The sequence below is a fragment of the Saimiri boliviensis genome, chromosome 14, assembly GCF_048565385.1.
Source record: "Saimiri boliviensis isolate mSaiBol1 chromosome 14, mSaiBol1.pri, whole genome shotgun sequence".
Classification (NCBI taxonomy): domain Eukaryota; kingdom Metazoa; phylum Chordata; class Mammalia; order Primates; family Cebidae; genus Saimiri; species Saimiri boliviensis.
Window position 1 is genome coordinate 59,171,707 of NC_133462.1, and position 26,092 is coordinate 59,197,798.

At 49.5% G+C, this 26,092-nt stretch overlaps 1 protein-coding gene across 2 annotated transcripts in view; it reads left to right on the forward strand.

The window, feature by feature from the left end:
- Nucleotides 1-26,092, forward strand: part of RASSF5 (Ras association domain family member 5) — an 81,225-nt gene that overhangs the window by 52,145 nt on the left and 2,988 nt on the right. For both annotated transcript variants that reach the window (XM_003930440.4, XM_010341017.3), the window contains 3 exons: nt 23,043-23,153; nt 24,178-24,475; nt 25,006-25,121. In XM_003930440.4, the coding sequence (XP_003930489.3) occupies nt 23,043-23,153; nt 24,178-24,475; nt 25,006-25,121 (525 nt within the window). The remainder of the gene's footprint in view (nt 1-23,042; nt 23,154-24,177; nt 24,476-25,005; nt 25,122-26,092) is intronic.

Genomic DNA, 26,092 nt, shown 5'->3' on the forward strand with positions numbered 1-26,092 from the left:
GTCGCTAGTTAGTCCCAGGAGTTCCGAGCCTCCTGTCCATTGCCCTTTGGGGAGAGGTTGGAGGGGTGGGGAAGGTCTCCTCATTTCCTAGGAAGGAGGTGCCTCAAGGTCAGGAGACAGCAAGGTGATGGGGGCACCAGGCCGTGGGCCCTAGCTTGGTCTCTCCTTTAGGGAAATGGCAGTTTCCTGGGGCCACGTACTTCCTTTGAAAGGGGCCAGGGACTTGGTTTTGAGTCACATCACAGTTTTAGGAGACAGAGGCAGTACTTTCCCACTTGGCCGGCACAATTAGATCGTGTTTCTCTGGGTCATGCATGTCATGAATGGGGCTTGGGGGAGAGCCAGCCTGTGGGTTCAGGCAGTGCAGACACAGAAGGTCTCAGTAAGCCGGGCATAGTTACCTCAATCTAAGGTGTTGGCTAGATGGGTAGGGGACTTATCAGGTTACAGGACAAGGTTTTGATGGACCCAGGGTTAGAACTTACTCTCTTGCCTCCTAGCCAGAGAATTTTCTTCCTTGGTCCTATAAAAGACAGGGTTTGATTTGTAGGCCTGGTGAAGTCAGGCCAGGCTCTCTGTCCATCCCTGCCGTTTGTTCATTTTTTTCCTATCAGGGATCTGATCCTGGAAGTGGGACCAGCTTCCGTTCCCGTCAGTTTTCCAAATGCCTACAGGTGGTGGCCATTTAGGGTTTTGACATCTGAGCAGGGACATGGGCGCTCTGAGCTCTCTCTGCATGTTATTAAACAGGCTCTGGGACTCCAGGACTCTGGCACCGGCACAGAGCTTTGGGGTGAGTGTTCTGAGGACACATACAGCTTGCTGCTTGCAGAATGTCAGAGCACCTCGCTTTACAGAGGGAGAAACTGAGGCCCAGAGAGGTGGAAGGACGTCACCAGGCCACACATCTGTTTGGGTAGAGCCAGGACTAACCCCTCCAGGACTTCTTGTCAAGTGCTCTTCTTCTTGGTCATTTCCTACTCAGTAGGTGACCCCAGATAGGCTGTAGGCCTTGCCCTCTCAGTACCTTCTACAAAATGGAACACTCAAACAACTTCAGGCTGGGTCAGGTCTTGAAAGGTTCTTCTCATCCCTCCATTCTTTAAGGCACACTAGCTAAGGGGACATCGACCCTACCCTTGACACTAGCAGCGGGCTCTGTAATCTTATAACTTTATGATTTAAAAGTTCTTCTTGGTGTTTATCCTACAATTGAAATATGGTAATGGATAAACATCTATCTTCCCACTGGAGACTCCTCTTCATGTGTGTTTTTCTCTGTGGATATGAAGAACAAAAAGTTGACTATATTTATAGTTAAATATTTTTCTTTTTCTTTTTCTTTTTCTTTTTTTTTTTTTTTTTTTTTTTTTTTTTTTTTTTTTTTTACTGAGGCAGAGTGTTGCTCTTGTCACCCAGGCTGGAGTACAATGGTGCAATAATCTTGGCTCACCGCAATCTCTGCCTCCTGGATTCAAGCAATTCTCTTACCTTAGCCAGCTGAGATTACAGGCGCCCACCACCACACCCAGCTAATTTTTGTATTTTTTTTTAGTAGAGATGGGGTTTCACCATGTTAGCCAGGCTGTTCTTGAACTCCTGACCTCAGGTGATCCCCCTGCCTTGGCCTTCTAAAGTGCTGGGATTACAAGCGTAAGCCACTACGCCCGGCCTATAGTTAAATGTTATACTTAAGTGCATATAGAGCACACTCCCATCCACCTACGCCTTCTTGGGTGTCTCCATCCACCTACGCCTTCTCGGGTCTACAGTGACACCATTAAATTCTTTTTCTTCAAGGAAGATGCAAGAGGAAGAGGGTCCTAGAGGTCAGATCCTACTCTACTCCCTGTTCCCTTCCATCTCCTGCCTGGCCAGTCAGCTCCTCCTTGGACAGGGTCCCTGTGGTACTCTAGGGACCCCAGCCAACCCCACAACTCTGGGACAAGTTGGAGAGGTCCCCATCTCTCTGCTAGCAGCAGGCACACCCAGGCCTAAGGCATGGCACCTGGCCCTCACCACCTTGGCATTAGAAAAAAGAAAAGAATACTAAAAATAAGTTAGCTCCAAATTTGAGCAATAAAAATAAAACAAGAATCTTTGAAACCATTGGTCCATTTGACTGTTTTTTGTGTGGTATCTCAAAGCCTTACATGGCTCAAGCCTAGTTCCAAAAGAGATTTCAGACTGGCACAGCCTCTGGATAGACTCATTTAGAGATACCGTCCAAACTCCACACCAGTGGGACTCACTGCCCGCTGCCTCCTCTGGCCCTTCCCAGTATCATCAGCCCTGTAAGATCAGAACTCGCATCTCCTTCAGATCCGACACCAAGTACTTGGTTACAAAAGCTGGTACCGACTAAATGCTGCTTCGGTTGATCTGCTGCATCTTCTCTCTTGCATCCTGTACAGTCAGGATAGACTAACTTGAAACAAACAACCCTGCTTTGCAGTCATTGAATGTAATCAGAGGTTTATTTCCTCCTTTACTTAGAGTTAGACTGGCAGGTGGGGATCAGGATAACACATGGGAGGCTTGTGGGCCAGGCCCAGAAATTGTGCGTGTTTCTTGCACCCACAGGCCATTGGCTGGAACTCCGTCATGTGGCCACACCTAACCACAGGGGAGGTTGGGAAGTGAAGTGCAGCTGTGAGCCCTGGCAGAAAAGGAAGCAGGTTGTGGTGAGCGTTTAACTGTCTCTACCACGCATGCCCCCTGCCACCTTCTCTGCGCCAGGTACCTGGGAAGCTCTGCTCATCTCTGCTTGGGGAAGGACATGACCTCTGTTTCTTTGACCTTGTACCTCTCTCTCATCTGTCACTGAGGATATTCTGTTCTTGGGATTGGGTCCTGTCTCCCCCATCTAAACTGGAAACCCTTTCAGGATAGATGCTTTTCCTCACTCAGCACTGCTCTGGTTTCTGTGTAGCATCTGAAACCTTCAGTGTTGCAGCATGGTGGCCTCAGCCGCCTGCACCAGAATTACTCTTTGAGAATGGAGTTTCAGCGGCCCTACTCCAGAGCTACTGCCTCCTGAATCTTTGGAGATGGGACCCTGGAGTCTGATTGCCTAATACTCTTCCTAGGTGATTCTCATATATACTGCAATCTAGGAACCACCTGTTTAGGAAATATTTGGTAATTGACTGCTTACCCCAATTGGTATGCAAGATGAGAATGTGACACATATTCCTGAGAGGTTCCTAGGCTGGAAACTGAAACCTAGAGAGGGAAGAGGATTCATCCCCAGTCACACAGCTCAGGAGCGACAGATCCAAGGAGTCAGGCCCCCTGGGTCCTGCTTGGAGCTTTCTCTGCTAGTCTCATCACAACATGCTGAACTCTTATTTCAAGGCTGTTTGGGTGACAGGCTGTTGAGATCTTGATGGCACATGATGTAAGGGAAGGCAGCACTAACTGTAAACGAAGTTCTGCCTTCTCATCCAGCTCAAGCCACTAAGAGGCTGTGGCCAAGTCACTTCAACCATCACACTCAGGTACTTCATCCTGTCCTTCTCAGCAGGCACCCTTGTCGTGTGAGCCTGGCCTTATCTTCCCCCCTAACTGAGAGTCCCCTGCCTCTTTGCATGGGAACAGACCCTTTTTACTAGTTTCTCATGGACCTGATAGGGATTCTAGATACTGGCTCCCAAGTTCTCTAAACCATAACGACTTGAGGGGTCAGAAAGATGACTTCCTCCAGGAACACCAGGAACTCACCCAAGGCATCCTCGTTCACACGCCGCTTAGTCCAGGCATCCCTCACTCTCTGTTCCGCTTCCTCCCCTCCTGCCCTCCCTTCTTTCTCCACAAGTTTAGATGGTTTATCCAGAATTAGCTTTTCCCTATAAAGCAATTTCAGTTACAGTTTGGGACACATAATATCCACCCACCCAAGCAGTTTAGGGAGAAAAGAAGAAAGATTTTATGCCAGTATCAAACCCTAAATCCCAGGTCTAACTGCACACTGTCAGATCAGGCTCTGGATCCAACTCCCAGCCTAGGGGTTTGAAGGGGTCCTAGCCTGGGGACCTGAATTCTCTTCTCTTCTGCTCTTAACTTGCCAGGTAACCCACACCTATGTACCTTCTGGCTTTGGGAGCTCCCGGTCCTGCAGGTCCTTGGTTTCTTCTTCTTCATGGTTCAGTCTACCCCAAAGAGCATGGGCTGGGGATCCAGAGCTAGCCTGGCATATTCTACAGAGATAAGAGGATGAGTGCCACAAATCAGGAGCACTTGATTTCAGGGCCAGGAGGAAGGAAAGCTGTGGTGACAGACGGCTTCAGGCTTGAATCCCCGAGCCTGCAGCTTCTGGTCACAGAAGGCTTCTGTTCTGGGGGCTCATCTCCTCTCTTCCCCAACAGCACCCAGCTTTAGCTAATCACTCCCCAGCCTACACCCCTCGCCCCACCTCTCTTCCTAGCTCTAGAATGGTATTTTCTACAGCTTCCTGGAGGTCTCAGATACCTAAAATTTAGTACGTCCAGAACTAACTCATTTCCTTTGCCCATAACTGATTTATCTCTCTGTCTCTGCCCCACTGTCCTAGGCCCCCACCTTCAATACCTCAGGGGTCTTCTATTTATGTCTGTCCCACGGTGCTACAGACCCCACTGTGTTGGGTGCTCATGGCCTCTCACTGAGTTGTTCCAGTAAGTCAGTTACCCTTCAGTTTCCATCTTGTGTTTACCCCCTCTGTGTATCCTGCCTACAACTGTCAGGGGCTTATTTTTCCCATATCCCAAAGTCTTCCTAGGGTCCCTTTGCTTCCAGAGTGAAACCTATGCTTGGTTCTTCCTCTTTACTACAGCATCCAAACTCTGCAGCACCGGCCTCAATCAGAATGTTGTGTTTTTAACTTTCTTATAGCACTGAGCACCACAGGTGGGGGACATAAAGATGGATGAGATGGGGTCTCTGCACTTAAAGGCCTTAGGGCCCCCAGCCATGTTGTATAACAGACCCCAGTTGCTCCCCTTCCCCATCCATGAAGTGTTTGTGTGGGAGCCCTGAGCAGGGAGATATCCCAGTGGAAGATGCCCTCAGCATCTGCCTTGCAGTCACATGGCCTTTATCATGACATGGCAGCAGCTCCTGAGACAGGGAGGATGGAGGGGCTGACTCCTAGAGTCAAACGGTTTGAACAGGAATTGCCCATGAGGAGCTGGGGATAGGCTGCCAGCAGATGCAGTGACAGAGCTGCACCACCACAGCGGGGGATGGAGGGGATTCACCTCACTTAAGCAGAGCCTCCTGGGGCTGGAGGAGATGATTAGACGTTATCACAGCCATTCATTTATCTGTTCCCAAGCAGGACGGCACGTAACACATGACAGGAGGGGGAGGAAGGTGTGTTCATTACCACCATCCTCCTCCAACCCATGTACCAATCCCCCCTTGTCCAGGGCACTATACCATGTGATTCGGGCTGGTTGGACCCCTGCTAAGTTAGGGTACCATCCTAGGCAAGAAAAGCAGGGAGGGAGGCAGCAGAGTGCTCATGGCTGACAGATGTCACTGGCGGAATTTCTGCTGCCATCAAGCCAAAAGGTTGACACATTCTATGAGGTAACACGTGAAAGGGGGTGAGCCAAGGGCAAAGTTGCCAGCCCCCACACTTGTCCAGCTCCAAAGCACATGCTCTTCCCACCACACACACGGCTGTGGGAGAGTCCAGCTTTGAAAGGCTCCCAATAAGCTCCAGTCTCATCCCTCTCAAGCTCTGATGTCCTGCCGTAGGAAGCTGTTTTTCTCATTCAGTCAGGTTCCCGATGCTGAAATTCAGGCCATTTTTTCCTGTTCTAGTCTGGGGAAATCTGAGTTACTGTACTTGTTATCATAATCATCTCATCAGCCTCCAATTCATGAACCCCTCATTATCCTCCTCATCTCCAGGCTCTCCCCCACTTGCCGACTGGTGGTCAACTGTTCCCCCTCTTTGCTGTGGATGACACGCAGGGCACTCTGCAGGGCACTTGCTTTGCAGTGGGGAGGAAGAGGCAGGTCTTCTCACCCCAGAACTGAAGCTCCACTGTCCCCTCTGTCAGTCAGAGCACAGTGAAGAAACACTTGGCACCTAGAATGCCGACACTGTCACTTGGCTGGGAAGGTGTGGGTTGAGGAAGAGAATGTGGGAGCTGGTGGAGCCGGGATGTTAGAGGCCTTTCCAGTTATAGCTTGGATGCCCCCTTCTCTCTGCTCCCCAAACACCTGGCCTCTCTTTCTCTCCTCTCTCCTTTCAATGGGCTGTAATTTTCTGTACCAGGGACCATAGCTATTCATCACTGTGTCCCCTGGCACGTGGTAGGTGCTTAATGTGGGTTTGACAGAGGAGAAGCGGATTTGGAGCTTCTTTCCCAGGGGACATACGAGTAAGCACTTTAGGACAAGGCTTGTGAAAGTTGATCTCAGGACTATTTTAAAGGGAAGCTTGCTAAGATTCTGGATGTGGAATAAATGGATTTTTCCACTCACCAAGAAATGAAAAATCCCTCTGAGTGAGCAGAAAATGCAAGGAGAACTTTTCAAACCTAGAACAGCCCCCTCCACCCCAGCTGTGATTGTTCAGCTGTTTGCCCTGGAGGCTGGGGGTAGGCAGGGCTGGGTCACTAAGCAACCAAGCCCTGGCACCTGCTGGCAGGAGTCAGTCTGGGTGTTCCTCAAGTGGGGCCTCCGAGAGGGGTGGGCAGAGGGGGCCATGGGAGGAGGCGGGAGAGCCTGCTCTGACAGATTCCCTCTGTCTGCCTTTCAGCCTGGAGGAATGGCAGTTTGGGGAGGAAGAAACCAATAAATCTTTTGTTTATTTTACTCTCCCAATTTAATATTGAGTGGGCAAAAGGTCCTGTTTTGGCAGTGCCATTGGTCTGGGCACCCACAGTCAGTGGATGGAGCAGGCAGGAGCAGGCTGTGCTGGAGCCCTGGGCCTTAAGGGAGCGTGTTCCTGGGCCTGGAAACCCATGCCCAGCCTTCACTCTGTGTGACCTCGGGGAACCACCACTCTAGGCCTCACCTTTCACCTCCGTAAGACCGAAGACCTGCCCTGCCAGTGGAGAGTAAGTGATAAACCTCCAACTGTGAGAACCCATGCTGGACTCTGGGGCTGGGGAAAATAAAGGCCATTTTGAGAAACACAGGTGCTGGAGGTAGGGCTCATGACTGGGGTGCATGGAGGTATAAGGCTGTGTTCACAGACAAGGGCAGGCTCAGGGCCTGCTGGGAAATGGCTGGAATGTGTGATAGTAATGGCCGGTGCTTGGGTCTTGATATGCGTCGGGTACTGTCTTAGGTGCTTGATGGGTAAACACTGAATTTAATCCTCACAACTACTATACGAGGTAAGTACATTATTGTTGCCACTTAAGAGGAAACAGAAGGGGTCAAATAATGTGCCCAGGGTCACATAGTAGTAAGTGGCAGATCCGGGAGCTGGACCCAAGTAGCCTAATGCCAGGGCTCCTAACCCCTAAGGTGTAGCTCTTTCCAGAATTCTCCAAGTAGCTGAAGCCCAGCAGTGGGGCCAAAAGATGCCCACAAATGCAGCCTCATGACAGCACTACCATCTTGGAGTCACTGAAGATAGCGCCCTTTGCCAGGCCATTTAGGGGACAGAGAAGATCAAACGTCCCTGCCCCTGGGCCTTTATGGCACAGTGAGTGGATACACACGTTAAAAGACACAGAGCTAGTTAATAACTAAGTGGACACGTTTTAGTATCACATATTAATCCCTGAGCTCCTGGGTGCCGAGACTGCCAACCTGGGGTGGGGTTAACAGGGCAGGTAGCATGTGAGGAGAGGACTCGCGTAGGCTGATGAAGAGGCACCCCAGCCCCCAAAGCAGCAGTCAGAGGGAAGCCAGGAAGGGCTGCACTTCTCCAGTGGGCAGCACAGGCCGGTGTCCCGGCTGCTGGTGCAAGTCTCAAACTGCCCCTCCCCTCCCAGCAAGCATCGGCAGTGCGGGTGTGTGCAGTGCTGGGTACTGACTCACCTCCGGAGACCACTTGGCTCCCACACACCACCTCTGAATGATCTAAATCATTTATGGGGCTGAATGCCCTCTCCTTCAGGGAGCTCCAGCTGGAGCTGGAGCCAGGACATGGGGGCGGAGAGAGCTCCTGCAGTCACCTGGAGCCTCGTGCAGGCTGCAGGCAGAACCTGTGAGCTAGATTCCTAAAGCCACTCCTCTCGAGGCCTAGAGATCCTGCTGAGTTTCACTCTGTGGCTCTCAGAGCATCTGGAACTCTACATAAAGCTGAGGAACCCTCTTTTCAAAGCATTCTTGTGCAGGGAAGTCCATTATGTGAGAGCAAGGGTGTGATTTGGAGGTGGGGATGGATAGCTCCGATGGTTAGCCAATATGTGGCTCCTAGCTCTGGGGCACCAAGAGTGTGCCATGACTCTATGGGCACACCCATCTCTCTAGATGCATGAGGCTGGAAAGCCAGATGTCGACCTGACCTGACCTTGCCGTGACAGGGTAGTGGGAGAACATCTGGAGAAGGCTGGGAAGTCCCCACTACCTGAATCTCCTGTAGGGGCCAAGGCAGAGCTTCCTCTTAGCCCTCTGAAGGTTTGCTGCAAATCACTGGCATGAGGCAAATTGATGAGTGGGCAAAAAGGCACACAAATTTATTTAACGTGTATTTGCGAGAGCCTTTCGAATGAAGACCCAACCCCCAGTGGAGTACAGAAGCTCATACACATCCTGAGGTTACAGAAAGAATGTGGGCTTACAGCACAGCCCCAAATAGGTTACGGTTGATAAATCAGGTTTTAGTGGCAACACAGGTTTTGGGAGGGGAAGAAGAGGCTTGGCTAGCCAAGGTGGTCTTGTTACGTGGATGAAACTTCACAGGTAACAACCCTCAGAGAGACGACATAGTAAATGTTTCTTTCAGATCTTTAAAGATGTCAGACTCCATTAATCTCTCCTAGATCTGGATAAGGGAAGAAGGCCTGGCTGCATTAAAGGAGATTCTCAACAGATGCAAATTTCCCCCACAAAGGACAGCTTTGTAGGGCCACCTCAGTCTGCTGGCCCTGTGGCAGCCATCTCAAATTCTGTCAAAGTAATATATTTTGGGGTCACCTGTTTTTCTTTCTTTCACTCCTCCTGACTCAATTTGCTCTAGAATCTGGGTAGGTGGACCAGTTCATCTTGAGGCCTCTTGCTGATCTCTGAGCACAGGCTTCTGTGCCCCGACCTTTCTGGGCAGTCCCCTGGGAGGTTCTGAGCAGGCATGCCCACTACGCCTGCAGCAGCTTCTCTGAGCTGAGCTGGGCTGTCCTGGTCATTTTTCATGTTCATTTTACACCCCAGGAGAGTGGCCTAGTCCTAGGAATAGAGCCTGGTTTTGAAGGGCTTGGGATGACAAAGGCCCATTTGCTTAGATATGGGATTGACTCCTTGCTTGGAATATAGAAAGTAAGGGAAGCTCCCAACTTTATGGGAACCAGATCAAACCAGCCAGTGACATGGCCTCCAGGTTTCCCCTGCCCTTTTTATTTTTTATTGTGGTAAAACATACATAACATAAAATTTACCATTCTTATTTTTTTCCCCCCGAGACAGAGTCTTACTCTGTCATCCAGGCTGGAGTGCTGTGGTGCGATCTTGGCTCACTGCAACCTCTGCCTCCCAGGTTCAAGCGATACTCCTGCCTCAGCATCCCAAGTGGCAGGGACTACAGGCAAGAGCCAGCATGCCCAGCTAATTTTTTTTTTTTTTTTTTTTTTTTAGTAGAGACAGGGTTTCACCATGTTGGCCAGGCTGGTCTTGAACTCTGGGCCTCAAGAGAGCCGCCTGCCTCGACTTCCCTAAGTTCGAGGATTACAAGCGTGAGCCAATGCACCCAGCCAAAAGATCCCATTCTTAAGTGTATATAGCACAGTGTCATTAAGTATAACTTCACAATGTTGTGCAACCATCACCACCATCCATTTCCAGAACTTTTGTTTTCCCCAACTGAAACTCCTTACCAATTAAACAGTAACTCCCCATTTTCCCCTACCCTACCCCTGGCAACCACCATTCTATTTTCTGTCTCTATTAATTTGACTATTCTAGGAACCTCATATTGTATGATTCATATATAGAATCATATAGTACGAATCCTTCTGTGACTGGCTTATTTCACTTAGCTTAGTGTTTTCAAGATTCATCTATGTTATAGCATGTGTCAGAATTTCCTTCCTTTTTAAGGCTGAATGATATTCCATTTTATGGATAAAACACACTTCTTGTCTATTCATCCATCAATGGACATTTGGGTTGCTTCCACCTTTTTGGCTATTCTGAATCAAGCCGCTGTGAACCTGGTTGTTCAAATACTGGTTTTCTGACATTTGAGTCCTCACTCTCACATCTTCTGGGTACATGCTGGATCACATCGTAATCCTGTTTAATTTTTGAGGATCACCATACCATTTTCCACAGTGACTGCATTATTTTCCAGTCCCACCAGCAAGGCACAGGGTGGCAGTTTCCTCACATCCATGCCAATGCTTATCATTTTGTTGTTTATTGTTTTCATTAATATGCATCCTGACATGAAATGGCATCTCATTGTGGCTTTGATTGACATTTCCCTAATGATGAGTGATATGAAGCTTTTTTATGTACTTACAGATTATGTATAGATCTTCTTTGGAGAAATGTCTGTTCATGTCCATTGTCTTATTTTTTAATCAGGTTTTCTTTTTGGTTGTATTGTAGTAGTTCTTCATATATTCTGTATATCAATCTCTTATGGCGTATCTCATTTGCAAAGGAATACTCTCTAAAGAACTGAAAGAGCTTGAGAAAGAATTGGCCTGGAATGGGGTATTGGGACCCACTCACTCACCTACCCATCGTCCATTCTTAATTCACTCCACGGTACTCTGGTCCAGGGTGCTTGGGGAATACAAAGATGGAAAAGGTGCAGTCACTGACTTTGGGGTGCTCATAGTCTAATGAGAGGGACAGGCTTGTACCACTAGCACTAATGTACAGAGGGTCAAAGCCATGCTGGAATAATTGAGCATATGCTGATGTTGTTAGAAAATCCACCAATTCTAGATAAAAGCGGGTATCCCAAAAGACACTTGTCAGTTCCAGGGGCAGGAGGCCAATTCTGTCAGATGTAGCGAAGGACTTCTCAGGCCGGACGGTCAGATGCAGGGCTCAGGGAGACTGAAGGGAGGCTCACCTAGGGGACAGGGACCTAGCTGGAAGTCCAAGGAGAAAAATGCACCTGGAGAAAGACCCTCTAGAAAGTCTCGAGGGCATAAGATGTCCCAAGAAAAAATTCCTGTGGCCATCTCAGAAGAATGAGTGTCACCGTATTCTGTCTGGATTCAAATTTTAGACCTCTGAGGTGAGAAGAAGTGCTTCATGAAGACCCAGAGCAGGAGAGAACAGGAATGGAAAGGATTTGGGTCATTCATTCTCAGAAGCAGAGGGCAGAATTCTCGTCTGATGTTCAGCAGTCTCAGAAGTAAATAGGTCCATGGACTAGCAATCCTGCAAGACCTTTATATAATTCTGGAAGTTTTTAATTACCTTGTATTTATTTTGGGGTTTGGGGTACGTGTGTTACTACTTCTTTGTGCTTTCTTCAATACATGAAGCAAATGTTTAATGAGCCCCTATTTTGTGCCTGACACTGTTCTGGGAGCCGCCTCAGTGAACAAGCCAGAGGCCTGCCTTGAGGGAGCTTCTTCAGAAACAGCCAACACTGTTGTGTCCGGGCCACATTTGTGCCCTGGCCTTGGAGTGGCTGATGGGATTTCAGAAAAACCTCCAGAATCAAGTACATGGGTGCAACTTTACAGAGGACAGAAGAGCACACAGTGCCCCTAGGATGCAGCAGAGAGGAAGGGAGTCTAGAGTCTAGACCTGGGGCTAGGGTTGCCCAGGACTGTCCTGGTTTTAGCACTGAAAGCCCTGCATCCCGAGGAAACCCTCAGCGCCAGCACACTGGGACAGTCAGTCGCCCTACCTAGGACTGAACCGCTGGAAAGCATGGCCAACTTCTCCATGAGGCACAGTAGGCAAAGTGCCAGGGCCCCACAAGACTTTAGAGGCTCATAAAAATGTTTTAATTTCTTAAAATGAGAACAAGATGAACATTTAGGTTGAAAAAAGTGTTTTAATATAGGATATTGATATATTTGTCTTTATATCACTGCAAGCATAGAATATAATTTTCAGTGTTTTATTTTATTTTATTTTTTTTTTTTAATGGAGGAAGGGGCCCTTGGCCTGAAAGACAAAGGTGCTTAGGACTCATGAAAGTCATAATGTGGCCTTGGCTGAAGGGCCTATCAGGGGTCAAGGTCCCATATTGGGCCCCCACTGGCCAAGCTTTGGTCAGATGACGATGGTGATGATGGTGATAATGATCTGGATAAGGACACACTAGCCAGCATTTATGGAGTGCTTCCTGTGTACTTACATTGTGCTAAGCACTTTCATCTTCACCACAAAGGTATAAACTGCATTTCACAAAGAAATCAGGCTCGGTGTGGTGGCTCATGCCTGTAATCCTTGCACTTGTGGAGGCCAAGGTGGGAGGATTGCTTCATTTTTCACCTTCACATCAATCCTCTGAGGCAATAAAGGATTTTTATCCCAAATTTATAGATGAAGAAACTGAGGCTTAGAGATTATCTGACTTTCTCAACATCACGTCGTTAGTATTGGGAGTCAGGAGCCAAACACACACTGTGTTCATCCTGCAGGTATTTACTGAAGCCCTACTATGTGTCAAGCTGGCACTGGGATCTGGGATGCCATAGAGGGCACGACAGGCACGGGTGCTTCTCTCACAGAACTCAGTCTAAATGGAAATGTGAGGCTTGCTGCACTGTAATTCCTAGGAGAAATTAAGACCTTTTTATCCACTGTAGGCCACAGCAGACCGCGAAACATTCTTGAGCAAGTATTTCCTATTTGCCTCATGCTCAGAGCCGTCAGGCACAGAGAAGAGGTAGCAGTGGATGTAAGTCATTAAAGAGCTTCAGTCTAGTTGGGAAGACCTGAGATGGACAGTCTACTGGAGGTAAATATCAGTAGCCAGGTGTAGTAGCTCATGCCTGTAATCCCAGCACTTTGGGAGGCTGAAGAGGGAGGATCGCTGAGGCCAGGTGTTTGAGACCGGCTGGGCAATATAATGAGAGCCCCATCTCTTAACAAACAAAATAGAAATCTGAGTCTTACTGAGGTGGACTTGCTCAAGTTCACAGAAGACCAAGGGCACGGCCAGCACAGGCCACCTGTAGCCCAGCGGATAAGTCAGCGCAGTCTAATGGTGAAGAGTAACAGCATCTTCCCTGTTAAGTTATTTTGGGGATTAAATGAGATCAGGACCTCGAAGCCTTCAGGGCAGTGCTTGGCTGTTGGTGATTTTTATTATAATGAGGCTCTATAGGGCTTGAACCTAGGTCCCTATAAGGGAGCTACTGTTCCCTAGTATGACCCACTCTAGCTGAGCTGCTCCTGTGCAGAGACTGAGATGGTCACCTCAAAGAGCAGGGGAGCCTGTGTCCAGGCTCTGGGGCATGCTGGCAACCTAGGGAGTCTGCTGGAGTGGCCTGATCTGGGTGACTTTTTGTCCCAGATTGCACGGCGCTTGCTCTGGTGTGCCACAGTGCATGCATCTCTGTCTTCCCTTCTCAGGTCACCTGCAGACACCCAAGGACAGGGTCACACCCCATCTGCTTCATCTCCCAAGGTGCCTTTCACAGTCCTCACCCGTAGGCAATTCATTCAGTTACTATTGACTGACAGTCGACGTTGACCATCTGCTCTATGTTTTTGTCTTTGGGGACCTGAGTCTCTTTCCATTCTCAACCTCCACCCATCGCCTATTTTTTCCCTCTGCTCTATTAATACACTAGGCCTACCAGAGCTGCTCAAATTCCACATGGAGCAGAAGCTCCATGCTAAAGCCCCCTCCTTGCTCTGCTGCAAATAACCTATGTGAGAACACAGGTAAAGAGTTCCCAACCCTTTTATTTTTGGGACAATGGACAGTGCCATAGAGGGACCTGTGGAAATCAACCCCTTCACTGACGTGGGTGGGACTGTGGAGTCCATTTCAGAACACAGGCCCTTGAAGATCTGGGAGGGGACCCTGCAGTGAGGCCCCATAGGGCTTCCTCTTTCTCATGTGGTTAAGACCATCACAAAGGGACGAATGACTTTTTTTTTCTTTCTTTTTTTTTTTTTTTGAGGTGGAGTCTCACTCTGTCACCCAGGTTGGAGTGCAGTGGCACGATCTTGGCTCACTGTAACCTCTGCCTCCTGGGTTCAAGTGATTCTCCTGCCTCAGCCTCCTGAGTAGCTGGGACTACAGGCACACGCCACCATGCCCGACTATTTTTTTTTTTTTTTTAAAGTAGAGATGGGGTTTCACTATGTTGCTCAGGCTGGTCTTGAACTCCTGACCTCACATTTTGAATGTGGTTTGGACATTGAGCAGGGTATTTCAAATCCAGCCCAGATAGATGGGTGTCTGCCCCTTGCCTGCAGAGGTGCCCATTTAGGGCAGGCTTAGCAGAAGCAGGGGTGTTTAGGGTCTGGAAGGCAGCTGCAGATGGACAGTCTCCTGTGGGAGGGGCCTGAGGCTTTCCTCCTGACTTAAGCCTGGAGATGGCTTCCATCCAAGGGGAGAAAGAATTGCTGCTGACAGATTTGCTAAGACCTGAGAAAGAGGAAATGTGGCAAAAGCGAATGGTGAACGGCTTCCGGGATATTTTTTGTTTTGTTTTCTTGAGTTGTGTGCATTAAGAGCGCATAGACTGGCTTGGGCTTGGCTAAGGTAGAGTCTTGCTGACAATGAAAACGTAAGTCATTGAAAAAGCAGTGAAAAAGTAAAGTTATAGCCGTTAGAAATGTCCTTCATGCTCCTTTAGACTGGTTATTCCTGCTGCCATTCAGCCATGCTAGCTAGCCTCCAAGAGGCCCCCATCTCCACACTCAGTTCTCTGAAATAGAAGAGGAAGCAATGATGAAAAAAAAAAACAAAAACCCTATCTTATATTTAAAACCTTAGTCCTGAGAAGGGGGCCTTAAAGCTTCTCCAGTATCACTTCGCGATTTCACAGATAAGGAAACTGAGGCTCTGAGAGGGGAAGTAACTCCCCAGAGGTCACAGGTCATTTGATGATCTTGCAGTTGTTCTCCTCAGCCAGCTGCCAAGAGCTGAGCCATAGGGCTAAAGACAAAGCCCTATGCCCCATGTGTGTTCTTGGCTTCAGACCCTCAGGGTGCAGCTAAGTGTGACCTAGGGGTCTGGGGTGGGCTCTGGCCTGAGACCCCCCAGGCTGCCTTGCCCTCCCTGGCTACCCAGTCAACAGGTATTTATCTGACACCTCCTTGAAGGTCGACCCAGGTTTCAGCCATGCCCCACAGGGGTGCCAAAAAGCTTAGGCACCAGACTAATATCTGTCTCCCTCCAGAGAGCGTCTCGCCAGGAGATGGGATTAACGTGAAATAATCATTAAACAATAAAAGGCAGCATATCATTAGATGCCAACTGTAGCCATACAGGCGCTGAAATCACCTCGACACGCTCCTACGGTACGAATTTAACACTAGCCAGCAGTTGCAGAGATCGGTGATGATGGGAACTGGGACTTTTGCTGCAATAGGAATCTGAGGCTTTGAGGCCGTGGGACTGGTGTTTGGGAGCGAGTCGTTGAGCAAGGGAGTGAGCCTAGCCGTCTATCCGCATCCCTTCCCCAGCCAGCTTTGGTGCCTCCTCATCACAGAACAGAGGAAGGTAAGCAACATCCAGGGAACTGCCCAAGCCTTTGTCTACTTGTGAAGAGTATCCATGAAGTGAGATTGAAGTTACAAAGTCCCATTAACTGGTGGTGTGAGGAAATGCACAGGAAACATAGGAAGTATGATTCAGGAGAAAGAAGGAGACCAGGACAAAACTGTGCATACCTTTCTCCATGCGGGAATCAAAATGCCAGGGATCTGATATATTAAGAGAGCAGAGAGTGGAGAGATGGCTACAGACTGGAGAAATTTCACTGGGAAATGACATAGAAAAGATGGGACTAGGGCTAACAATATTCTCGTCAGGAGACTCTGCACAAACAACAGTGTAGAGCAAACTACTGCCTGTGGCCAGGTTCCATAAATAAAATTTGTTTTGCTCTTGAGACAGGGGCTTGCTTTGTCACCCAGGCTGGAGTGCAGTGGCACAATCATGGCTCACTGCAGTCTTGAACTCCTGGGCTCAAGCCACCCTCCCACCTCAGCCTCCTGAGTAGCTGGGACCACAGGTTTACCATACCCAGCTAGTTTTTGTATTTTCTGTAGAGACAGGGTCTCACTATGTTGCCCAGTTTGGTTTCGAACTCCTGGGCTCAAGCGATCTTCCTGCCTCGGCCTCTCAAAGTGCTCGGATTATAGGTGGGAGCCACCCCATCAGGTCCATAAATAAAGTTTTACTGTAACCCAGTCACACTCATCCAGTGGTTGCTTTTGTGCTGCAATAGTGGAGTTGAATAGTGCAACAGACTGCACGGCCTGCAAAGCCTACTGTATTTACTGTCTGGCCCTTTATAGAAAAAGGCTGCTGACCACTGGTGCAGAGAAAGGAAAGAATGAACTCTGTGGGCATGTGGCCAGTCAGAAGTACTCAAGAAAAATGCAAGCTGAGATTGGCTTAGAGGGGCAGCGCTTTGTTTTCCTGGGACGATAGTCACAATGTATGCTTCTGGATGGGTTTGGTGATTTTCAAAACAGTTTTGTACCCATTATCTCATTTGATTTTCACCTTCACATCAATCCTGTGAGGCAATAGAGGATTTTTTTTTTTTTTTTTTTTTTAGACGGAGTTTCGCTCTTGTTACCCAGGCTGGAGTGCAATGGCGCGATCTCGGCTCACCGCAACCTCCGCCTCCTGGGTTCAGGCAATTCTCCTGTCTCAGCCTCCGGAGTAGCTGGGATTACAGGCACGCACCACCATGCCCAGCTAATTTTTTGCACTTTAGTAGAGATGGGGTTTCACCATGTTAACCAGGATGGTCTCGATCTCTTGACCTCGTGATCCACCCGCCTCGGCCTCCCAAAGTGCTGGGATTACAGGCTTGAGCCACCGCGCCCGGCAATAGAGGATTTTTATCCCAAATTTATAGATGAAGAAACTGAGGCTTAGAGATTATCTGACTTTCTCAACATCACATCGTTAGTATTGGGAGTCAGGAGCCAAACACACACTGTGTTCATCCTGCAGGTATTTACTGAAGCTCTGCTATGTGTCAAGCTGGCACTGGGATCTGGGATGCCATAGAGGGCATGACAGGCACGGGTGCTTCTCTCACAGAACTCAGTCTAAATGGAAATGCGAGGCTCACTGCACTGTAATTCCTTGGAGAAATTAAGACCTTTTTATCCACTGTAGGCCACAACAGACCGCGAAACATTCTTGAGCAAGTATTTCCTATTTGCCTCATGCTCAGAGCCACCAGGTACAGAGAGCAAACTAAAGTATGATGTAAGATATTAAAGAGCATTAGTCTAGCTGGGAAGAAGGCCTGAGATGGACGGTCTACTTACTTGGAGGTAATGTAACTAGCCAGGTGAAGTGCCTCACGCCTGTAATCCCAACACTTTGTGAGGCTGAAGTGAGAGTATTGCTTGAGACCAGAGTTTGAGACCAGCCCGGGCAATATAGCAAGACACCTCATTTCTACAAAAAATAAAAAAACAAAAAAAAAAAAATGGCCAGGAGTGTGGTGCAGGCTTGTAGTCCCAGCTACATGGGAGGCTGAGGCAGGAGGATCGCTTGAGCCTAGGAGGTCAAGGCTGCAGTGAGCTCTGATTGCACCACTGCACTCTCGCCTGGGTGACAGATACTTAAGTGCCAGACAGTATAGTGTTGGCTTTAGATGTGGGTTGGCTTTAACCTTTCTGTGGCTCACTTTCCTTGACTATAAAATGAGCATCATCATAGTGTTTTTTGTGATCCATTTGCTCTGATGATGAAATGAGCTAATGCATGCTAAGTGAGTAGGAAAGTGCGTGTCACATATTAGCTATAGGGAATCATCGTCATCATTCAGGGCTGGAGTGGTCAGGAAGGGCTTGACAAATGAAGGGACTTCTGATGGGCAGACAGGCGTGAGATGATTCAAATCATGGGCTGAAAAGACTGACACATTTAAAAAGAGGGAGAGTGAAATTTTTAGCAACAATGAGGTTTGTGATTTTGGTCAAGAGAAAGTAAGCACGAATGTATATGATGGCTGCGGCCCAGCGGGTGGGACACACATCCTTCTCAGTCCGCCCTCATCCTGGGGACCCCCTCTCATTGCCACAGCATTCCTGGGGGCCCTGTGCCTACCTGGGAATACCAGAAGCCGTGTGACTCACTCAGAGCCTCTCCTCAGGGCACTGGGTCATTCCCCAGTCACCAAAGTTAAGACTACATATGTCATTGATTACAATACAGTAGTCAGGGTTTTGTTGCTGTTGCTTTAATGATAAAGAAAAACAACTTAGGGCAGATCTGCTCTGAGTTAGGCCTCAGATGACAGGGGTATGGTCCTCCTTATTTTGTTAGGAATATTTAAATGGAAGCATCAGAGAATCACTCGGGTCGGGATGTTGCTCTGAACCCCTAGCACCCAGCCTCTTCACTTGGCTGTTCCCCAGTCACCTCCAGAGCTGAAAGAGGACATAGCCCTTTTCCACCGCTTAGGACAGGTGAGCACAAACCTATTTTTCACCAGTGCCCTGGACATGCCTGGTGCATTGGGAACAGCTCAGCCATCTGCCACCAATGCCAGGGGCTTAATCGGAGCAGATGAATTCCATGCCAGATGCACTGAGATGTGTGAGCCCCCCAGGAGAGACACCTCACAGACCTGTCTATAATGGTTAAATCATAACAGAGTTCCCCATTCTGTCTCTATCTTGGGCCATCCCAAGAGACAAAACTGTCTGCTTGGTTTTTCACTTTGTACCTGTGCACGGATTCTTCACTTGGAAGACTAAAGAATCTGGCAGGTGAATAGAAATCAGAGTAATCTTCCTCTGAAGATTGCTATAGTATCGATCTTGCTCACATGGCAGATACTGCCTGTCAGGTAAACCTTTGGGTTGTTTGTGTGTTTCTTGGCACCAAGTGCTAATTCTGCAGCTGGATGAAGACCCTTGAGGTCTGGAATTGTTGTGAGGCATCTGTCTATTTCAGTTCTTTTCAAATGTTGCTGCGCATTAGAATCAACTGGGAGATTTTTAAAATTCCGATGCCCGGACTGAGCCCCAGACCAATTAAATCAGAATCTCCAGAGATAAAGCTCAAGCAGCTAAGTTTCTAAAGATCCCCCAGATGACTGCACTGTGCAGACAGATTTAAGAACCACCGGTCTAGATCCTGCGCCAGCTCTTGGGTGGAAAAAGATCGTTGAGCCATCGTGGCTGTGGCTGGCTGGCCTATTTCGGGAGGTGATTCACTCGGCCCATGGGTCACATCTTGTCTGTCGGATTTTTTTTGTGGGCAGCAGCCATCCCAGACCCGGCTGCTGACATTCGTGGTGTTGGCTACACACGGGGCTCCTGGCACTCCCAGACAGGGCTCCCCATCACCAGCCAGAGGGCCAGGCCTCAGAAGGGTGAGGTCAGGGCTGCTGTCTTGCGTCAGCCCTGGAAGGCGGAGGTGCCTGTGGCCACTTTCGTCACTTCCTCGGGTTTGTGATGGGAAAGGGAGAGTTAGATGAGTCTATCTGCTGAAGAAAAGAGGAACAGGAAGAAGAAACCCTAGGCTAAGGCAGCTTTGCTTCTCACTGTATTCAAAACCAAGCCTTTGAAAGCCATGGCACAGCTGCCTTTTCTTACAGGGAAACGGCTCTAGCTTGGTTGGAAACTGTGAAAGGATATCTTACAGGAGCTTCTAGATTTATTTACTTATTTTTTTGAGACGAAGTTTTCTCTCTTGTTGCCTAAGCTGGAGTGCAGTGGCGCAATCTCGGCTCACTGCAATCTCTGCTTCCCAGGTTCTAGCAATTCTCCTGCCTCAGCCTCCCGAGTAGCTGAGATTACAGGTGCGAGCCACCGCTCCCAGCTAATTTTATATTTTTAGTAGAGATGGGGTTTCTCCATGTTGGTCAGGCTAGTCTCAACCTCCTAACCTCAGGTGATCTGCCCGCCTTGGCCTCCCAAAGTGCTGAAATTACATGCGTGAGCCACTGCCCCCAGCCGCTTCTTGAATTTTCTTTCCATCTCTTCTTTTTTTAGACAAGTGCGAAAAAGCTGAGGAGCAACAGCCTATGTGCTTCAGAGACAGAGTGGAGTATATAATAGTAATCAGATAACAGTGTCTTTCCAACTGGAAGCTTCCAGAGGGAAGGCGGGATGGGGGTAAGGCCAGGGTCAGGCACATTTGGTGCCATAGACACGTGCTCAGCTGGCGAGGACTGAGGACTGAGGACAGAAAGCTTTGGGAGCTACCCAAGGGAAGGGATGAGGAATGAGAGGCTTCATTTTGAGAGTCCCTGGGTTAACGAGCTGGCAGTAAATGAAGAGAGTCTGTGAAGCTCACACTACTTGCTATTCACCTCCAGCAAGTGGGAGATGGCCAGGGCTGCTTGCCCTTGGGTGGTCTGCAACAGAATCAAGGTTCAATTCCAGAGACCTGGGAAGGCACACAGGAGAAGGCTGGGCCCTGCTTCTTGGTGGCTGCATCTCACTCGAGTTAGGAAGTCCTTCCTTCCCACCACCACAGGTGACATAGTGCCTCTGGGGCCTGACCCATTGCTTAGACATATCTTAGATGAGCATTTCACAGATCAGGTAACTTACAGGCCTTGGTTTAACAGCTGCTTATCCCAGCCCTGCAGCATGGAGTTTCAATGATCACTATGGGTGTGGCAGGCCGGCCCCTTCAGCAAAAGATGCTGTCCCATGGTGGCTACATGGTGAATTGAGAACATGGTCCTTAGACTTGATTCCAGTTCCTGCTTAGCCACTTACTAGCAGGAGACCACAGGCATGTTTCTTAACCTTTCTGAGCCTCAGTTTTGTAATCCGTAAAATAAGAATAACATACATAGTATGTAAGAGAATGTATGTGAAAGTACCCAGCACAGGCTGTTATTAATAGATGAGGAGCCCTGGGGGAGAGTACAGAGGAGCAGACAGGCCAGAGAATGATGCCATGATGGAAAGGACATCAGAAGCTGGCACGGTGGCTCACACTTGTAATCCCAGCACTTTGGGAGGCAGAGACAGCTGGATCAGTTGAGGTCAGGAGTTTGAGGACAGCCTGGCCAATATAGTGAAACCCCGTCTCTGCTGGAAATACAAAAATTAGCTGGGTGTGATGGTGCGCACCTGTAATCCTAGCTACTTGGGAAGCTGAGGCAGGAGAATCACTTGAACCTGGGAGGTGGGTTGCAGTGAGCTTAGATTGTGTCGCTGCACTCCAGCCTTGGTGACAGAGGGAGACTCCATCTCCAAAAAAAAAAAGAGGATGTCAGCTGTGCTGAGCTGAGCGGTTGGAGGTGGGAGGCTGGAGCCATGCCAGCTCCTCATGGCAGCCAGAGCCTGACGTTGTATCGGTTCTGTGGGGATTGGAAAGTGGGAGAAGGAAGTGATGGCAGGTTGTCAGGGTAGTGTGTCTCTCACATGGCTTGCTGAAGGGAGGAAGGTAGGTCAAAGCTCTGTCACGGGGGCCCCGTTGTGTTCTGCGGGGTGGTGGTGTGATGTCACAGCAGCTGTGAAATTCCCCAGCCAAACCCAAACACCCACAGGATCGTGTCAGATGGTGTCAGAGTCATCCCTCTCTGGGCCTCAGTTTCCTCATTTGCCAAAAAAGAATCCTGATCCACCCCAAGTCTGCTACACTTCTAATATCAGGCAAATTCTGGGTGGGTTCCAACCAACCCGTTCCCACACTCCTAGCCACTCAGGGACAGTGTGAGGATAGAACTGGGAAGTGGGTAACAGTGAATGTGAGAGCGAGATCCAGAGAACTGACTGAGAGACAGTGGCTTTGACCCCAGAATTCACTCCTGTGCTCTCTCTACAAGGTGAGGGCATTGATCTCCATCTCCTCAATTTCATTCTTCACTTATTCTTCCCAGGGGGTGGGAGGAGGAGGGCATCTGGGAACACATGAGGAGAATGAACACATGGTCTCGCAGAAGGAATGCAACAGAACAGACCTGGAATTTCTGTTTCGTTCTGTACACACTGACTGTAGGGCATGAGGCAAGTTGCTAAACCTCTCTTAGTCTCACCTGTAAGGTAGCGTAAGCTGGAGAGGATAAACGATCTTGCAGACTTCTGGTTTGTGAGAATCAAATGAGAGAATGTATGCCAAGTACTTGGCACAGGGGGAGGTGCTAAGTAAATGCTGGGCGTCCTGTGCTCAGTAGCGGTTTGTCTCCCTGTTACGGTGGAGGGCTCCACCCCTTCATCCCTGCCAGTTCACTCATTCAATAGATGCTTCTTACTATGTGAAAAGCACTGCGGCAAGTGATGTGGGGCCTGAACTGGCATCCATGTGTCCTTGGACCTTTGGATCTAAGAGGATTCTTGTCTTTCCCATCAGCAGCATATACTGACACCACGGGTAGAAGCCTGTCCCTCCAGCTGTGTTGGTACTTCCTTGAGGAGACAGACCATGGCTTGTATTTCTTTGCATCTCCCATAATATCAAAGGAGCATCTTTTCCATAGCAACCCTTCGTAAGCAAATGTAGCTCTGCTTTTTCACCACATTCATAGTCAGTGCCTGAGTGCCAGACACTTTCACACTTAAGACAAGCCCGTACAGTAGTTATTGTTCCCATTTCACAGACGGGGAGACTGAGGCTTAGAGAAATCTGAGTTACTTCCCCAGGAGGGCCAGCTAGACACTGGCACAGCTGCAATTTGACCTCTCATTGTCTCACTCTGAGTCCATGCAGTTAGTTCCACTCTGCAAGGCTGGTGCTCACTTCTTGGTTAGAGAGGCTTTGGGGAGGGTGTGGTCATTCCCTTTCTCACCCTGAGAACCACTGCACACCCACTTCCACTCTGTGTCTGTTCCAGAATGTCTGTAAACCTGTGGAGGAGACACAGCGTCCACCCACACTGCAGGAGATCAAGCAGAAGATCGACAGCTACAACACGAGAGAGAAGAACTGCCTGGGCATGAAGCTGGTGAGCGCCCACCACCCCCCACCCCGCCAACTCCACCACCTGCTTAGGGTGTGGCGCCTCTGCCTGCCCTCTAAATTCTGTGGCTAGTCCCTGGCAAGTCCCTCCCTTTCCTCCAGCCTCTAGAGGCCTCAGGGGTCTGGAAGCCAGGGCCTGCAGTGCCCTGCATATGCTTTAGGGAAATCGATCTGACCCTTTTTGTTTTTTGCTTGTGTCTTTGGGAAGCTCTCTTAACTTCTCTGAGTGAGCTTCGACGTAAACTAAGTGATTAAATGATATGTATGTAAACTAAGTGATTAAATGATATACAGTGACCAAGGGCCTGGTATTGCTCGGCCCACAGGAAACCAGGACAAAAGGACTCAGCTGCTTCCCTTCCTACCCCTTCGATTGTGCAGTGCTCAGAGACAGGAGGGCACCCAATTTCGTACCTGGTTGGGAAAGGCTATCTTCAATGGGGAGGGGAGAAGGCAGAAAAACACTGCTCCCTGCTGGTGGCTGGCATCAGCTGGCTCTTCAGGATTCAGCCAGATGGGGCACCCGAAAATCCAGTCACAGATGGACCTGGGTTTAAGTCTTAAAGCCTGTTTCTTAGTAAAGAGACACAGGAGGAAATCTAGTGGTCTGGTTCTCCAAGGCCCTCATTATAGAACCTTCCTGCTTCCTGCCTGGTTCAGAGGTACACACTAGAGTGGCTACCCGACACCCTGCCTCTAACGGTGGGGACTCACCAAAGGCAACTGGTGTCTGCCTGGGTGCAGGAGGTTTGGGGAAGCTGGCCTGAGCCTCCTGGGAGGGAAAGCCACTGTAGCCCCACAGGTCTCCGGTAGTTGGATCCTGAGGGTGTTCTCCCAGCCCACTGTGGGGAAAGGGATCTCTGCTCCTCCCTCCAGCTCTCCCAGGTCAGCAGAGGCAGGAAAGAACTCAAGGAGACAGATGGGTGTTGCTGGGGCAATGGCCCCGAGTGGCAGGTATGATCATGCAAGGCGGATAGCCCTGACCCCACCTGACATGTCCCCGCTGGCAGAGTGAAGACGGCACCTACACGGGTTTCATCAAAGTGCATCTGAAGCTCCGGCGGCCTGTGACGGTGCCTGCCGGGATCCGGCCCCAGTCCATCTATGACGCCATCAAGGAGGTGAACCTGGCGGCCGCTACGGACAAGAGGACATCCTTCTACCTTCCCCTCGATGCCGTCAAGCAGCTGCACATCAGCAGCACCACCACCGTCAGTGAGGTCATCCAGGGGCTGCTCAAGAAGTTCATGGTCGTGGACAATCCCCAGAAGTTTGCACTTTTTAAGCGGATACACAAGGATGGACAAGGTAGGAGAACGTGCACCCGACCAGACCATTCCCTTCCTACCTGTGTGCAAGCCCAGCCCACCCACTAAAATCCCTGCCGGCCCTGGGTAAGAGCTGTGGGCTTCTCCTGCGCACCAGGGGCCCAGCTGCCCATATGGTGTTCAGATCTGTGGAATCTGGGCAGGGAGGCAAGAGCAGAGAGCTTGACAGGGCAGCTTACTTGGCTCACTGTGTCCCTGACTCTGCTGGTGGCTTCAGGAAGATCGCACCCTAGGCTCCCATTTCCTGTTCTGTGCAATGAGAGGAATCCGCCCATCATTCCTAATCTTTCAGGAGATGATGTGAATGGAATCGTGCTTTAAACTGAGCAGACACCCAAGATAAAAGGTTATTGCCCCGTTTGTTATTGTCATGTCCATTTCATTAAAAGGCCCCTATGTCTACTTCCAGTTATAAGTACCCCACCTCTGTGTTTCCAATCCTTTCCCCCAAGCCTGGGCCCTGCCCTCCTTTTCTGGGATGAGCTCCCAGCCCCGTCTCTTGGTTTGCAGTTCTCTTCCAGAAACTCTCCATTGCTGACTGCCCCCTCTACCTGCGCCTGCTCGCTGGGCCTGACACGGAGGTCCTCAGCTTTGTGCTAAAGGAGAATGAAACTGGAGAGGTGGAGGTAGGTCTGGGCCCCTTGTGCAAACCCAGCCCTCAGGGCACCTTGGGTGGATGCAGGTGGGTGTTGCCCTAACTACCCCACATAGGTGGGAACCACGCAGCAGGGTCAGGAAGATGACTGTTGAGAAAATGAGCAGGGGTGGGTGATGGGGCTGGGGTCAGTGTTTCAGCCAGGCCTCTGAGCACCCTGGAGTAGCATGTTAGGGCCCATGTGTGGCAAGCCCTGTGGAAAGGACTTCATGTGCTTTATTTCTGAAAACTCAACCAGGAGGGGGACCAAGGAACTCCCTGTGCTCAGGCCCAGGCTGGTTTTGCTCTAAGAAATGGCCTTAGGCCTACCAAGCTCCACCTCGGGGCTTCACTGGGTATAGACGTTTTTAAGCCATTAGTCCTCCCCTTCCTTGAATACTGACCTCCATCCCCCAAGGGAAGCTGACCGGTGTTCAGTCTTGTGACATAAACGGGGGTACCATCCATGGCCTGAGGATGACTGACAGGGGAAGGTCTCAGTGTTCATCGCACTATGTGCAGCAGAGGCCTAGAGTTTTAAGGAGCAGTCTGGGGAGTCACTGCAGAGATTTAGGGATCAAGGCAGCTGGGACTCTGTCCCTTCTCCCATGTCAACAAGGGCAGCTCTGCTCCCATCTGCTTTATTTATTGGCATCTGTGCAGGATTATGTTTGGAACAGTATTCCACAGAGAGTGTCTGAACACAGCTGGCCCTGTGGAAAGCTTAGGCATTTGGGAGTGCGGCAGCCTGGGTTCTAGTTCCAGTTCTGCTGCAGTAAGCTCTGTGGCTGTGATTACCCCACCTGCCCTGTGTGAACTTCAGGTTTCTCGCTTATCGAGGGTGAGGACCACACCAGATAAAACCTTAGTACTCTACTATGCTCAAAGAGCTTTGGAGTCTCAATAGGGCTTGTGCTCTTGGGTCAGCCTGACAGAAGTCCAACTTGCCTTCTGCCCTCAGAG